The sequence below is a fragment of the Idiotropiscis lumnitzeri genome, chromosome 11 (genome assembly GCF_059441095.1).
Source record: "Idiotropiscis lumnitzeri isolate Australia: NSW breed Sydney's pygmy pipehorse chromosome 11, RoL_Ilum_1.0, whole genome shotgun sequence".
NCBI lineage: Eukaryota > Metazoa > Chordata > Actinopteri > Syngnathiformes > Syngnathidae > Idiotropiscis > Idiotropiscis lumnitzeri.
Window position 1 is genome coordinate 15,053,586 of NC_142401.1, and position 15,841 is coordinate 15,069,426.

At 37.9% G+C, this 15,841-nt stretch overlaps 2 protein-coding genes across 3 annotated transcripts; both read right to left on the reverse strand.

The window, feature by feature from the left end:
• Positions 1-1,296: 1,296 nt before the first annotated feature.
• On the reverse strand, positions 1,297-7,143 carry arl8ba (ARF like GTPase 8Ba). The gene is made up of 7 exons (XM_088309714.1): positions 6,936-7,143; positions 4,713-4,793; positions 4,549-4,622; positions 2,442-2,535; positions 2,292-2,359; positions 2,078-2,148; positions 1,297-2,002 (listed from the first exon to the last, which is right to left on the reverse strand). The coding sequence occupies exons 1-7, from the start codon at positions 7,056-7,058 to the stop codon at positions 1,953-1,955; spliced, it is 561 nt and encodes a 186-aa protein (XP_088165840.1). The 5' UTR covers positions 7,059-7,143; the 3' UTR covers positions 1,297-1,952.
• A 2,406-nt stretch (positions 7,144-9,549) lies between these two features.
• Positions 9,550-14,562, reverse strand: tnfrsf18 (tumor necrosis factor receptor superfamily, member 18). 2 transcript variants are annotated; one of them, XM_088309508.1, is made up of 5 exons: positions 14,427-14,562; positions 14,189-14,323; positions 13,921-14,052; positions 12,680-12,790; positions 9,550-10,947 (listed from the first exon to the last, which is right to left on the reverse strand). In XM_088309508.1, the coding sequence occupies exons 1-5, from the start codon at positions 14,560-14,562 to the stop codon at positions 10,805-10,807; spliced, it is 657 nt and encodes a 218-aa protein (XP_088165634.1). In that variant the 3' UTR covers positions 9,550-10,804. The 2 variants fall into 2 exon arrangements, with proteins under 2 accessions (XP_088165634.1, XP_088165633.1); XM_088309507.1 differs by having other exon boundaries at positions 12,680-12,793.
• Positions 14,563-15,841: the final 1,279 nt, after the last annotated feature.

Genomic DNA, 15,841 nt, shown 5'->3' on the forward strand with positions numbered 1-15,841 from the left:
TAGGTAAATATCCGCGGGCCTCATTGTTATTCAATGAGGTATTATATATAGTAACAATTGAGTTATCCGTGTTGTAATTTGTGTTTTGCTGAGTTGTGTTGTTTCAGTTTTTTGTATGCATCACAAGATTAGCTGGACGGGAGGGGTGTGCAAGGAGAAAGCTATGACAGAGAAAAGAGAGATCCGTGTAACTGATGACGGAATGTCTTGCTCTGAATTGGCAACGGCTACGACCCACAGTAGCCGTGTCGTAACAATGAAAAGGAGACAACTAGGTTAAGGTCTGTCTTGAATCTTTTAAAGACCCTACAATATATTATAAATACCGGCAGACGCTTTTTACTTAGGTACACCAAGAAACTATGTCAAAAGCTGATGTAGTTTCAGAGCATACCGGAACCTTTCTCATTCTTGTCACACAACAAATTCACAGACGAGCTCGGACCGGGGTCGCACTGTAAAGATGGCTGTATTTATTGCACTTGATCACTTTGCTCAAATTAAGCACAATTTAAGATGCTTATTTTGACTCTAAATTACTTTTTCACACACCCGCACTTACTGGCTTCCATGTTTTTTCAGTCACAAACTGATTTTTTTTCTAAGAATACGGTTGTCATTCTTTGCGCACAATGCCATCTTTTTCAGAATAGCTAATGATTAGGAAAATAGTCATACTTATAAAATTCACTCCAGTTAAAATGACATTCTTCCAACTCTAATATATTGTGACTATCTTTGGAAAAAACTTGTTTTTTTCTCATAAAAGAGGACTTCGAGTGAGGGTTTCATTCTGTTTTTTTCCCCTTCAATTTGTTATTGTAAGTACAACTCAAATTTTTTTTTTTTGCAGGGATTAAATAATTCTTTTTTAATTGTATGGCAAAAAATATTGCCTGGAATGTTTTAGTTCTTTGGTTAATAAATATTTTATTCATTATTAAACTGCATGCATCACTGATGGTCCATTTCCGAAGCAGCCATTTTGGATCAGATGCAAAAAACGTTTAATTCCCAATTCTTTAAATACACAATGAATTAACCACTAGAGAAATTACTACTTTTTCTTTTATGTTTAAAATACATATATTAACCATGAAGGAAATTTGATTAACATTTTAAACAAATATTTCAGTGGTCGAATCTTTGGGGGTCTAAATGGATGGAATACGACAAGGCTCTTGGAAACGTTAACACCCAGTGGGCCGAATTAAACAAATGAGCGTGCTCTCTGTAACCCAAACTTCACACCTCACGTTAGCCATAACACATTTAAACAAAAACATAAAACAAGAGTTTACTTCATATAATAAAAAGCAAGCCTTTAATTAAATACACTGAAGTGATTGGTGTCTTTAATCCCCCTTGGCACACGCCTCACATGCCATGTTGCACAAGGCACTTTAAATTTCACCATTGTCATGGTGCAAAAACAATTGCTAGGAGGCTTACTTTTAACCACGCAGAGAGGAGTATGCACAACACAACCCTGCAGCAGACGTTCTTTTTGATCATTCAGACTTTAAATAGAATCACATTTTCATACGCGCAATTGCTGTTAAAAAAAAAAAAATCATACAAGCTGGATACTATTCGTACAGACCTGCTTGACTGCATAATTATCACAAATAATATACAAGGAGGGAAATGAATCAGCAACAAAAAAAAGGAAAAAAAAAAGAAGGCTGCTTTACAACCAAAACATCATAAGTCACATCGTACAAATTTACAGGACAAATAATGCAAATTACATGTCATTCATTTGGTACCAGGATTACGTTTTGGGGTAGTGCATTCCCAAAGAGTTTGTGGATGGTGGTGGCGGTACAAATGGAAAAAGAGAAGAAAAAAAAAAAAGCAGAAGAGTGCATCTGGTGAGTTAAGGACACAGCCAACGTGGCATGACAGTTACATGGCAAACAGCTGGCATCAACATCTCCCCCTCATAGTTTTCAGCTCCTCCGGGACTTTGAGTGCTGAATGAGCCACTGAAGGGTGATATCTGAAATGTGCACAGAAAACAAACATCCTGAATGATTGCCTTATTTGGAAAGAAAATGACTTTTCCTCAACTCACCAATGTTGTCTTTTTCTTTGCAAGAGACAGAGTAGCAACATATCTCCCTGTCCTGGATGGCTGCCAGATTCCTACAAAAGGAAAAGGGCTCGTTTGAATAAATATATGTACAGGGTTTAAAAAATGAACTACACCAGATTTTTATTCATGTGATCTGTGATTTCTGTCAAGTTTGAGCAGAAATTTCTGAATTGCCTCTTGCGTGTGGACTAACATTTTCTCAATAAGCTGCTTTTCATCCAAAGCTGTGGGCAGGTCTCTTTTGTTCCCCAGCACCAAAACCTATCGAGACAGACAAGTAACAATTAGTGGAACAGGTTGTCATAGTTAAGTATGAGGGGCCGGTGTGAAAAGGAATACTCACAGGGATCCCTTGCAGCTGAGGTTTGTCTAACAGATTGTGAAGCTCGTTCCTCGACGCCTCCACCTTCTCTCGATCTGCTGCATCCACCATGTATCTGGAAATGAGTACCACGGAGCAGTACGATTCATTTCAGCTTCTAAAACCCTCACTCGCTTTCAGAACACTGAACTTGACTCGTGCAGGTCCCTCACACTTCAACAGAGAATGTAGGTATATGCACTTGCTCACTGTGAAAGGTCTGCGCATCAGTGTGCCCATAGTTCGAAGTGCTGACGTAGGAGCTTACCAGGAAGTAAAAAGTGAGGTTTAGACTTCAAGTAAACTACAGCTTGGCGAAATGTAGTTTTAATTGTTGCAATAGAAATCCCCGCATTTGCTCATTTTCAGGAGGAGGAGATGATATATATGTTTCGCTGTTCATAAATGCACTGCATTTGATCAAGGCTTCTTCCACTGTTCGCATGCTGTTAACTGCATTAAAAAAAACTCCTCAAAAATAGCAGTAAATCACTCAGCTAGCCCCTCCCCTATTGCAAACGCTATCTGACGTCACAGCGACGCCGCTCGAGAAAAACATTTTTTTCATTTGAAGCAAAGACACACAGCAACGCCCCATTCAGTGGTCGCCATGCCCCCACAATGTATGGCAGTGACAACGGTGCGCTGCGCCTTGCTATATGCAGTTTGACAAGCGCTTTTAGAGCTGCACGAAAGTAGGCAAAGAGACACATACGGCTCGGAAGACGTGGGGGTTGCCAAGCCTGATGTAGATAGATCTGCTTGAAGAGATTATTTCCATCATTCAATGTGACAAATTTACAGATGTTCCATTTTATTTAGGGCGGCCATTTAGGTACTAGTACCGCAAAAAAGTAGGAATAGACCGATTACAATTCTTTTTTGTTTAATCTGCAATAGATCAATTAAAAACTAGGTTAACTTCATGAAACTACTATTTATTTCAATTCCTGAATTTAATGAGAAATGGTGTTGACACTGAACTCCCTGCACTTTTTGTTTTTGTTTGAAATGAAGACAAGAATAAGGGAATTTTAACATTTCTGCTGTTTTGGAGTTGTGGAAAATTTTATTTACAGGAGAAGACTTTTGGAAGCTATTGGTTAAGTTTTCATTTAACTTAAGACATGCTAATCACCCTGGGAGCACCCTGCACTATTTTTTTTTTTAGAATTTTAGAAAAGCTGCCCGTAGTCAATATTAGGACTGCATGTGTTATGGATGTTGAATATAGTGTTATTTAAGATAATGCATCAGATGTATATAACACTTTTCTTGACAAACGGACACTCCAAGTGGATACAGGGGATACATTATTCATGCACTCACACTCTGGTGGCTGTAAATTACATTGTGTAGCCAAAGCTGCTCTGGAGCAGGCTAATGAAAGCGTGGCTGCCAGTGTGCGCCTACGGCACCTCCGACCACCACCAAACATTCACACCCGACCGTACACCAGTGTGAGTGTCATTGCAGGCAAGGTGGGTGAAGTGTCTCGTCCAAGGACACGACACATGACTCAGACAGACCAGGAATCGAACAGTGGACGCTCCAGTTACTGGACAACCCACTCGTACCTCTGAGCCACGGCTACCCATTTATATTATTGCAATGTTTAACATGCATCTAAAGAAATTATATTTTTACTACCCAATGAATTTTTTTTCAAGCAGCAAAATAAGCACGCTTAATCTATTCTGCCCTAATTAATTGTAATTTTCTCAGGTAATATCCAACTATTGTGTGGCGATACACATTTGCATCTGATTGGTGAAATTCAGATTAAAAACATACAATTCTCTACGAAAGCTATTGCATGTCTTTGTGATATGCATATACTGTAGCATGGTCCAATATCACAATATCAATATTTTTATTTATATATATTGTGCAGCAATAGTCAAAATGTTCAAAGTATTTTTTTTGGACGTGTCATTTTTACTATGAATGAAAAATGGCTCCAAATACCAGTTATTGGTCTCCTTGACTAACGGTCAAGAAAAACACATATCACTAAACAGAAGTGTCCCCATAAAGAGGTACTGTCTGAATCATAGTGTAACCTCTCAAAGTACAGTACTGTACTTACACAATGGCGTTGACGCCCCGACAGTAGCGCTCCCACATGCTGCGGAAGCGCGGCTGCCCTCCGATGTCCCAGATCTGCAGAGAAAATGCAGTGCCAGTCAATACGACTTCCACTTTGTAAACAATATTATTTTTTGAAAAACGCAGGAAGCTGGAGACACCAACCTTAATGGTGACATTTCCTTTGGTGACCTTCCTCATATTGAAGCCAACCGTGGGAATCATGTCTTCGCTGAAATGGCCTGACTGAAAGGAGACACAGGCAAATGCTTCACTTTTGCTGAATGACTATGGGTGAAGTTAACGATTAAATTAATCCATCCGTTTTCTATGGTTCTTCTCTTATTACACAGAAAAATATGATATAATGTGCTGGAACAACTTAAAAATTGCTCCAGCAATCTTGTGAACACAAAAATGGGGCCTTCTATTCTTTTGGCCTGCGTGAGCACGACATCTAGTGTTCACACAGACACATATTACAACTACACACAAACAGCACATGACCACACATGGTCAGCTGACACAGATAAGTGGAAATGAATTCAGCGGTCTTATGACTGGAGGAAGTCACACAAGCACTTTCAGGGTGGAACAGAACCCCAATCTAACCAACCATTGGGTTGAGGTTTTCACATGATATGGACAAAAATGTGCTCATCTTTGTATTTTTTTTTTATACTCAGCGGAGTGTAAATCGGATTTCTTCCATGCAGTGTTATATTGAGTATAATAAATTAAATAAACATTAAATACCGGTAGTACTACATCAGATTAAAAACTGTAAATTGGATTTCTCCATGCAGTGTTATATTGAGTATAATAAATTAAATAGACATTAAATACCGGTAGTACTACATCAGATTAAAAACAAACAATGACTGTAAAAAGGACTCCTACTAAAAGTAAAAAAAATATTGAGCCATCACAGAAGTTGCAACAGCAGGAAGTGGATGCATGTTAGCTTCACCAACAAGAGGTGCACCATGTAAAATATCTTAAAATATTGTTTTTCTCCTGCCACTTACTATTTGTCTTTGTTATACTCTAAGAAAGTGCACAACTCTCTTTGAAAAAATATTAGTCAGTGCTTTTCAAATTGAGTATAAGCTTGAAGATGCACATTTTTCTTGAAAATACTTTTCTTTCAAAATATTAAAATTTTACTCGAAAAAAAAATAGCAAATTATTAGTTTTCTTGAAATTAGAAAAATCTTTTCTTTAAGGGGACATAGACATGGTAATATTGAAAATATACATTTTTCTCGAAAAATAATTTCCACACATCCTACTTTATTTTGATAAAAACATATTCTCTTCTGGACAATATTACTTAATTCTTGTATAATGCTGACTTAACTCTTGAAAATATAAAAGATACGAAGTCACAACTTTAATCTCAAAATTAAACAACTTGTCAAAAATTTGCTTTTTTAGAATTCTCATAATTTTCTTGACTTGTTTCAGAAAAATGACATTTTCTTGAAAACAGGACTATTATTAAAAATACACATCTTTATTTTTGTAATATGAGAGTAAAAAATAAACAACCTTTTCCCCAAAAAATTGAGAAAAAAAGGAAAAAATATCTATTCCTATCACAAATCTTGAAAATGTACTCCTTTTAAAATTATCACACTCAAAAGGCAACTAATCTTGAATTTAAAATATTTTCCCCCGCATAAAATTAAAATTTCAAACTTGAAAATAGAATTTTTTTAAATAAATGCATACCAACATTCCTCAAAACTAAGTTTTTTTTCCAAAACATTTTTTTTGCAAAAACATCAAACTTAATTTTCGTATTATGCGTATAAAAAATATCAAACTTTTTTTGTTTCTCGTATGATATAAATCTGGATCATATAAAATTTAAAAACGACTTTCTTGATTTTTCTTTCTGTAAAATTACGTCTTTATAGTTGAGTATTGACAATTAATTCCTTCAAAGACACAACTTTATTCTTCTAATACAAATACCACTGTTAATGTAAAAAATATTTTAATTTTAACGTAAATACACTTCATATGTCATAGCGTCAGAATGTGTTTTTTAACTTGAAAACCCGTCGTTTAAATTCTTTATTAGTAATAGCTCTGAACTCGTCATAAACTCGAAACCAAACACTTGAGCTTAATCGTGCTAGCTAGGCTAACTCGTCCAACCCCTAGTAAGGCAATGAGACGCTTTTTTAAAAATCTAAATCTTTAATTAAATTTCGATATTTTAATGAGGGTATTGCCGCAACGGAGTAATATAACATGATGCTTAACCCTCGGAATTGCAGATTAAAACGACGACTTCTTCTTAGTCATCGTTCTCCCATCATTAGCGCTAATGCTATTAGCATTAGGCTAGATAGCCGTAGCTAGCAAGTGGAGACTTACGGCGATTACATTGACGAACGTCGTTTTTCCCGAATATTGGAGGCCCACCAGGGTCAGCTCCATCTCCTCCTTCCAAAAGAGGGACTTGAACCAGTCTAGAAGCCGGTTTATTAGCGCCAACATCTTGGGAAGTCGGTGGTAGTTTGCCTCTTCCCTCCCTGTCAGATGTTTGGTTGGGCTTTTCCAGTTCGGGAGGGGAAGAAGGGCGGGGAAATGAGAGGCATTCAGACTGTCATGTGATCATACGTCTGGGGCACAGGGGATGGACTAGCGCCGCTGCAGGCGGCGGGAGGAAGCACAAGGGCTCAGAACCAGGCGGCATTCACAAACCATTTACAGTTTTTAAAAAGTAAATAAACTAATGAAAGTCATAGGTATTTACAGAAAGACTTGCTTCGTTTTTGTTTTTGTTTTTTTTTAAGAAAGTTGCACACGTCCTATATTAAAGTCATAATTTTGTGAGAATGTTAGATAGTTAAAATGAAAAAAAACGTATGTTTTTAAGATAATTATATATTATTACGGGTAGGGGAGAGGATTGTTGCTCTATCTCTATCTGTCCATAATTATCATTTTACAGTTACACACACATTATAATACAGTTTTGATGAAAAAGATGTGTATTTTCAAGAAAATGAATGCACACTTAAAACTGCTTGGTTAATAATGATCCAAATTGGTTTATTTGCGTTACCCAACATGTTCCTAAATTTGGACTGACCCAACCAGTGATGTTGAATCAGGTGGCCTGGGTCAAGGGCATGACAGGCATGTTTGGTTGTTATAATTGATCCCAAATTGGGGTGAATCTGACTTCACTGCTGTCAAAAGTGACTTTGCTGTAGGGTTAACCTAATCTGGACCCAAAAGTGCTCTGAAATATAATTAATTAAAATTGTTAAATGAATTATTATTAATCACACTTTTGGGCCCCTTATGGTCTAACCATCAAACATGGCAATTGTCATTTCTGGAAAAATGTTTTGGAGTTTGCATTTATTCCCTAAAAGCATAAAATAAAATATCGCACCACATCTGTTTTTATATAATTACACCCAACAAGCAAATATCAGTCAATATTTTCTTCCTTTTTCTTGTGATAAAGGATGCGAGTTGCGGGTCCCTTGTCGCAGTTTCCGGTTAGCAGGTCGTGAGTCGCGGCTCATGGGTCCCCTGTAATCCGGGTCACAAGTCCCAGATTACATTTCACGGGTCCCGTGTCTTGGGTCCTGGGTCACTGGTAACGGGTTACGGAACCCGGGTCATGTTTCATCCGTCGCGTGTCTTTGGGTCACCAGTCACTGGTAAAGGGTTGCGTGTCCTGAGTCGTGGACCCGGGATCGTAGGTCGTGGTTCGCGAGTACCGGGTCGGAGGTCAAGGGTGCCAGGTCGCAGGTCTCGGGTCATGGGTCGCGGGTCACGAGTCCTGGGTGGGTCCAAGTGTGTTTTGATAAGTTTGAATGTGATTAAAGCACATGGAGGGGTAGAATTATATGTTAAAAAGTTTTTTTATTATTATTATTATAAAGTCTCTTTATTTCATCTTTCATCTATAACAGGAGTAAATCTCTAAAATGGAAGGGGGTTCACCGTATTCATCATTTCAAAATAGGACCATGGACATTTCTTTTCTTTTAAGATCAAAACGTCAGTCTTATTTGTCTTCACCACCTTCTGGCCAGCAGCAGCGCATGTATTTTCCATACATACCGAGCATGCGTCATCTGAAAACAGGAAATCAGGGCTACATGAACACTTTGCGCTTGCGGTTGGGGAACATTTCTCTTTGTATTTTGTTGAAAGAAAAAAAAAAACAACCCCTTCCTGTGAGATCTGACTTCTCAATGTGCTGTTGTGTTTTTACATAAATCAATCATTGTATTGTGCTTTCTTTATCGCCTTCTACTTGGTTCGCATCAATTTCTCGATAAGTTATTCCCTCTGTGAGCACCTTTGCACGCCTGACGTATGGCATGTGTTTGTTGAAGGCATTATACTGTTGAGAGAAAAAGTAGTCAGGAAATGGATTTCTGGTGTTCATCAGAAATGAATTTAGTCAAACTCTTGTGTTCATTTTGAAGGCATCTGAAAAGAAAATTATTCAGGTAATTTTGTAGAACAGCTTACCTGAAGAGCATGGTTCGCATAATTGCCTTGTCATAATTATGCAGCCTGCACCTGCGCATACGGCATATTTGACAATCTAAATGCATCCATCCAACCTTTATCTGAACCACTTCTCCTCACGGAGGTCCCGGGGTGCTGGAGCCTATCCCAGCACTCTTCGGGCAGTAGGCGTGGTGCACCCTGAACTGTTTATTCCAGCGAATCACATCAATCTAAATGCATAATGCATAAAGAGCTGCTAAGGAGGGGTGAAGCGAGACCATTATGGACCGAGCTGTACTTATGCGAATAGTTTTTGGGGTGGCAGTGGGAGGAGTCTTTGCTGCCTGCTGTAAGGCAACAAATTGATCTTATTTGGATGGATGCATGTGTTCAAACTAAGCCAAGGTGGTAAAAACAGAGTACAAAATCCAGGATTGAGTTGATCACATAACATTTATTGAAGCAATATGTTGCTATTAATAAAAGAACAGACTTAAAATTTTTAGTATGGTGCCCATGGTGACACAATGCCCGAGTGATGGGTGGTCATACGCATTATCACGTTGTCACCACCTCTTTAATTGAGAAGTCATTGTTTATCAAACCATCCACAGTCAGTATCATGAAATAAAATGCACACGTTTACAGAGACTTGCCCAACACACTCAAAATAAAATAACAAATAATGAAGAACTTAAAGTAAAAAGCAGGGCTTTGCTGATCTTAATTTAATAGAAAATGCTATTTTCTTTACTGTTAATTTGCTTTTGTGTGCTATCTCATACAATACAATACGATACAATTTTATTTATAATACAATACAATTTTATTTATATAGTCTACTTCTATCTCATGCACTGACTAGCTAGATAACAGGCAGTCAGAGAGCTCAATTGTGACCAATAGCCGATTCCATTTTGCATACTCTGGTCAATGGCTCATTCATTCGAAAAACTAAAAAAGCACAATGTCACAAATATTTCTTAAAGGGGAAGTCAATCAAAAAAAATCCTCTATAAGAACATGTTCTATGCAGCTCCCCCAGTTGGAACACGGCATACTGGTTAATATTGTTTTTGTGGAATATGAGTTAAGCAGTAACATCCCCTCGCTTTTGTGCATCTCAGAGGGCGGCCATTTTGTCACTTCAGCTCACCTTCAGAGAACAGATGAACCGCGATTGGTCGTTACCAGAGCCCTGACCAACTGTGTTGTCATTTTTAGTCGACAGAAATGACAACATGGCCGCCCCCTGAGCTGGCTAAAACGGATGGATTTTGCTGCTTAACTCACAATCCACTAACGGAATATTAATCACGTTTAGACAAGTGAAGGCAAATAGAACATATTTTTGCAAAGACCTTTGGAGAGTTGACTTCCCCTTTAATTCTTTACAATTCTAAACATGGCTTTTTACATGGGTTTGTATCTAAAAGTTTGCTTTGGGCAAGACTGACATATGTGTGTTATTTCATAAAACAGCGACTGTGGATGGTATGATAAATGATGACTTCTCAGTCCTGTTGTTTCCTAGCTATGAAAATGTAAAAATAATGATGATGTCAATCAAAAATTGACGGGAAGAATCAAGAGTTCTTTACTCATGACAGATTCTTTTATAGTTTACATTTAGATCAGTTGTAAACAGATTCTATAAATACGGTCTTCAGTTAACATTGATGACTTAATGAATCAAAGTATCTAAGGACACTACATCCATGTAAAACTAGCAGAAAAGTCACATGTATGAACATATTTCCTTAGCTGTGGGGGTGGCCAGAGAGTTGTGTAAAGTTGGTGACTATTTGCTGGAGTTCGTTCTTGGAATTCGTCTGGATGATGAGCTGCTGAAGCCCAGTCTCCTCCATGATGGACAGCTGTGCTGTGGCACCAGGTGTATTATCTGACGCACACGTAGTGGGAAACATACTGTAAATAAGATTTATCTCCAGTATTATATGAAACTGAGTACATGACACACATACTGATAATCTGAAAAATTTGAATATCATCCCTCCCTTTCAAGCCAATTCAGCATTATCGGTTGAGAATTAAATATCAACAAAAGTGTTTAAAATTCCTAAAGATTCTTAAAATTGGTTGTGGTGTTGAAAATAGATAAAGACGTTAGAAATGGGTTATGGAGTTCAAAATTGATAAAATGAAAAAAAAATTGTGGTTCAGAGGTTAAAAATGGGTTCAAATGTTGACAAATTTGAAATGGAAGATCTTGCCAGTTTGTGTGGAGTTGTGGTAAGACCGACATGGAGTGATTGTCATGTCTTTTTCAACACGCTTATCTTGTAGAGGGTTGAGGCACGGGAGTCTATCCCAGGTGACTTCAGGCGAAACGAACTGAACTAAATTGGTCGCAGGGTACACACAGAGACGACCAACCATACACATCGTCACTAAGTGGGTATCGATCCCACATTGCTCACACAAGTCAGGCAAGGTACTAATACACCATCAACGACTCTTGATATTTGATCGTATTTACTTAATATTACCATTTTGATTATTAATAAAAAATTTTACCGTTTCTTTTTAAATATACTTTTGTTTCTGTTTTATTTTCCAGTTTTTTTTGTTCGGATTGTTAAAGGGGAAGTCAACCCCTAAAAAATCTTTGCAATATGTTCGATGTACTTCCATGAGTTCTAATCACAACATTGTGATTAATATTGCATGTGTCAAACACAAGTTAAGCAGCAAAACCCACCAATTTTTAGCCATCTTAGGGGAGGCCATTTTGTCACTTCTGTCAACTGAAACTGAGATCACAGTAGCTCAGGGATCAAAGCTCAGCCATCATTATTTGAGCCCTTAACAACTGTGATGTCATTTGCAGTCGACAGAAGTGACAAAATGGCCGCCCCTAAGATGGCTAAAAATTGCTGGGTTTTGCTGCTTAACTTGTGTTTGACAAATGCAATATTAATCAGAATGCCACATTTTGAGTAGTGGGCCTGCGTATGCAATGTATTCTTCTAAAGAAAATGTTTGGATTAAGTTCCCCTTTAGGTTCTACTCTCTCTGTTTCTTTCTAATACTTGTGTGTGCTTGTCTACTATGAGCTCTGCATATTTTACACATTTTGTGCCTTCTTGCTTCAAAATAACAACAACAAAATTAAAAAAAAAGTCCAAATCACAAAATAATATTGGCAAATACCTTTAAAAAATCATTTAAAACATCAAAATCAGTTAAGAAGTTAAAAAGCTGCACTAATTAAAAACAAAACAACAGCAAAGATGTAAAAAATCAGTCACAATAATAAAAACCAATCAAGATATTAAAAATCAGTGAAGCTGTTGAAGATATTTTTAGTGACATAAGTGCAAAAAAATCTATATCATTGTAAAAAGATGCCCCAAATTATGCAAAACTGTTAAGGTGGTAAAAAACTGGTAACAATGTGAAAACCAGGAAAGAAGTTAAAATGTGTTTACAATGTTAGAAAATCAGTTAGGATGTTTAAAAAAAATGTTTTAAATTTTTATGTCGTTAAACATCAGTATGAATGTACACCACTTGGTGTATTAACCAAACTCCAGGCTTCTAAATGGATTAACAAATCATATATTGAATTGGATGATCTAGCATTTGAATCCACTAAATGACCATAAACTTACCTGCTCTACATTTCTTTGCAACATTTGCACAGGTGTGAGACAAGGTCACAAGAAGAATAACAGCCAGCAGACCACATCCGATTCCAAGGGTCATACAAAGTGTATCTTTTTCTGCTGAAAAATCAAGTCACAATTCAGCTGAAAATGCATTATTGACACCCATCATTGCAAACATCAACAGTGTATTGATGTGAGAGTAGTCGCGGTGAGGATTGCATTAACTGTGACCAAGTCAAAACGAAGCTGGAGGGAATCTGAGACTGGTAGTAACCACAATGCACTGCAATAGGATGTCACATACTGTCACAATTTTTATGAAGTAAGTGTGGTTGATTTACATAATACTGTGACCCTCCTCACCGCGTTTCCTCACCTATGACTTGACAGCTTGGCTTGGAAAAGATCTAGCATTCAGCCGCAAAAGGTAAGCAGAGCTGCAGTGTTAGCACAGTTTAGCATTAGCAAACGCTGATATCAGCATGAGCTAACCAGCCATCCATTGTCCAAACCGTTTATTCTCACAAGGGTTGTGGGCGTGCTGGAGCTGATCCCAGCTGTCTTTGGTACACTAAATTGATTGTTAGCCAATCACAAGTGTGTTAGCTTATTGTAGCCAGCACATACTCGAATATTTGGCAAAATTGTACGCACACTGATGACCAGTGTCATTCGGTGAAGAAGTGCTGCCTCCACATGCGAAAATATAAATGATGCTTTTACTTTGTCATGTATGGGACTCACTTTTTTAAGATCTGACCTTCAGATCAATTTACCGTTCACCTCGTCGCAACGCCCAAGCCCTGACACGTCACGTTAACCAAAGGAGGTTGCCATTATAATTTTCATTTTGTATGAACATTAAGCTAGCAGACGTTCAATCAACAACATTTATGAAATATTTTGAATTTTCTTTTGTTTCATGTGCCAGTTTTACAGTGAACCAAAACAAATAAACAATTTGACGCAAACAAGCTTTGCTATAAATTGGGATGTGTCATGGTGGACATTCTTGACTGCGAGAGAGTGAGAAGAGGTGCTCAGAAAGTTTGAGTATGTTTTCTTGAGTATGGGAGGAATATTTTAAGAACGTTTTGAATAAAGCGTCTTTCTATCGCAGTCTTTCACCACCGTGGATGGCTTTGGAATGTATGCTCAATATTAATGTGAGTTCATTGTTTACATACATCAAAATAGGCCATATGTGGGGCCTTTTTATTTTAACCTCAAAACATCATTCTAACCTGTCTTCGCCGCCTTCTCGCCATCTTCACATGTATTTTCCACACACTCTGAGCATACGTCGTCGGAACACAGGAAACCAGGGTCACACAAACACTTTGCGTTTGTGGTTGCGGAGCATTTCTCTTCATATTCTGGTCAGAGACAATAAACCCGATCATTTCCTGTAAGATGACTTGTCCCCATGCACTGTTGTTTTCTTCATAACTCGATCATTGCGTTGTGCTTTTATTGTCTTCTATTTGGCTGGCACCCCTTCCCAAGTCTTACCTCTGTGAGTACCTTGGCATGACTGACATGGCATGCATTTGTTAAAGGCATTAAACCGCTGAGAGAAGAAGTTGTCAGGACATGGACGACAGACAGTTTCGGATGTTTTTGTGCAGAATTCCTCCAAATATTGCCCTTTGAATCATAAATGGATTAAATCAGACTCTTGTGTTCATTTCCAAACCATCAATTCACCTATGAAGAAAATGTTTCAAGTTGTTTTTACAGAACATCTTACCTGGAGGGCACAGTTTGCAGCATCTCCCATTCATAAGAATTGTCCGTGGATCAGAACAGTTTGTGCCAGCGGCGTATTTGATCATCCAAATGCACAAAGCATAAAGAGCTGCAAAGGAGAGGTGTTGACAGACCATTATGAACAGCGCTCCGCTTGTGTGTAAAGTTTATATGGTGGCTTTGGGAGGAGTCTTGGCTGCCTGCTATAAGGGAAGAGATCATTTAGACTTAGTCCTCGTCCACTGTAAATAGATAAATTCTTTTTAGAAATCACCAGAAATACAAAATTCCAAACTACAATCAGTGTTTTTGTGAAGAAACACTTTGTAGGATAGTTCAATTTCAAATGCAATTTCACGGGAGGAAATCTACTTATGGATGTAAATATGCTTTTTGACCCTATTAATATTTATTTATCACCCTGCAACGAGTGAAAATAATATAAAGTATTTAACAATAGAATATGCAAAGTATAATTACTGCTAGGTGATGAAATACCAGCAAGCATTAATAGGCATTAGAAGTATAGGATAGTCTAGTCTAGTCCTGTCTAGTATATGTTCAAGATTCAAAATAATGAAATTATGTTTGTAGCTTCAAAAATATTTGAAGTAAAGTGCCACAGCTGCATAAACCACAAAACACCATCACTAACCTCGTGTAAACATCTGGCCCATTATTACATACTATAATCATGCTCTCATTATTCTATACTCGTTATTCGTGGGGCTTTGTGGTTCAGGCACCTGTGGTACTTTACATCAAATATTGTTGATGCTCCAAACATAATTTTAAACAAGCTGGGCAGTCGGTCCTGGGAGCGGAACGGTCCGTCTCTCCGGCCCAGCGAGACGGCCATTTTTTTCAGGAGGAGGCGGGGGGTGACAAATTAAACCAAAAATGTTCGATTAATCAAGGCCGGAGGTTGATTTTAGTCCGGCCCACGACTCATCGGCCCTCGGGCGTCCAATGTGGTCGTGATCAAATGAGCACCTCTGCTTGTTCTGCTTCAGAAATTTCTGCCTGATGGGTACGCTTTGTAGTTATACCTTTAGTGTTTGTTAGAAGGTAGTTTTGTTTCAGTAAAGTTTCTGTACTTTGCAGCTGCAACATTCTTACGTTGTCACCCGACACAGCTGCAGCCCACAAACTGCTGAGTATTTCTTTGAAGCGCAAAGACTTCACCCACACATAGAATCCTCACACTTGCTTACATGTTTATGGTTAGGCAGTTTATTTAAAGACATTGCTTTTTTTTTTTTTTTTTTGCATTGGTTATACTGAATTTACTGTATAGTCAGTCAGGTGCAGAACAAAGTTCCCGTTCTAGCAATTCCAATCATTTTGAAAACATTGGAGTGTCATAATTGGCTTTCCATCCTACATTTAATGGTTGCTGGCCTAGAACTTGCATGT

What these genes read in the sequence shown, in the direction of transcription:
- tnfrsf18 (XM_088309507.1), bottom strand. Translation starts at nt 14,562, where the DNA reads ATGGTCTGTCAACACCTCTCCTTTGCAGCTCTTTATGCTTTGTGCATT. An exon ending in ATGCCAAGGTACTCACAGAG is followed by an intron (nt 14,053 to 14,188) that starts GTAAGACTTGGG and finishes GTCTCTGACCAG; the next exon opens with AATATGAAGAGAAATGCTCC. An exon ending in CGAGAAGGCGGCGAAGACAG is followed by an intron (nt 12,794 to 13,920) that starts GTTAGAATGATG and finishes TTGATTTTTCAG; the next exon opens with CAGAAAAAGATACACTTTGT.
- arl8ba (XM_088309714.1), bottom strand. Translation starts at nt 7,058, where the DNA reads ATGTTGGCGCTAATAAACCGGCTTCTAGACTGGTTCAAGTCCCTCTTT. An exon ending in CGGGGCGTCAACGCCATTGT is followed by an intron (nt 2,536 to 4,548) that starts GTAAGTACAGTA and finishes ACTCATTTCCAG; the next exon opens with ATACATGGTGGATGCAGCAG. An exon ending in AAGCAGCTTATTGAGAAAAT is followed by an intron (nt 2,149 to 2,291) that starts GTTAGTCCACAC and finishes TTCCTTTTGTAG; the next exon opens with GAATCTGGCAGCCATCCAGG.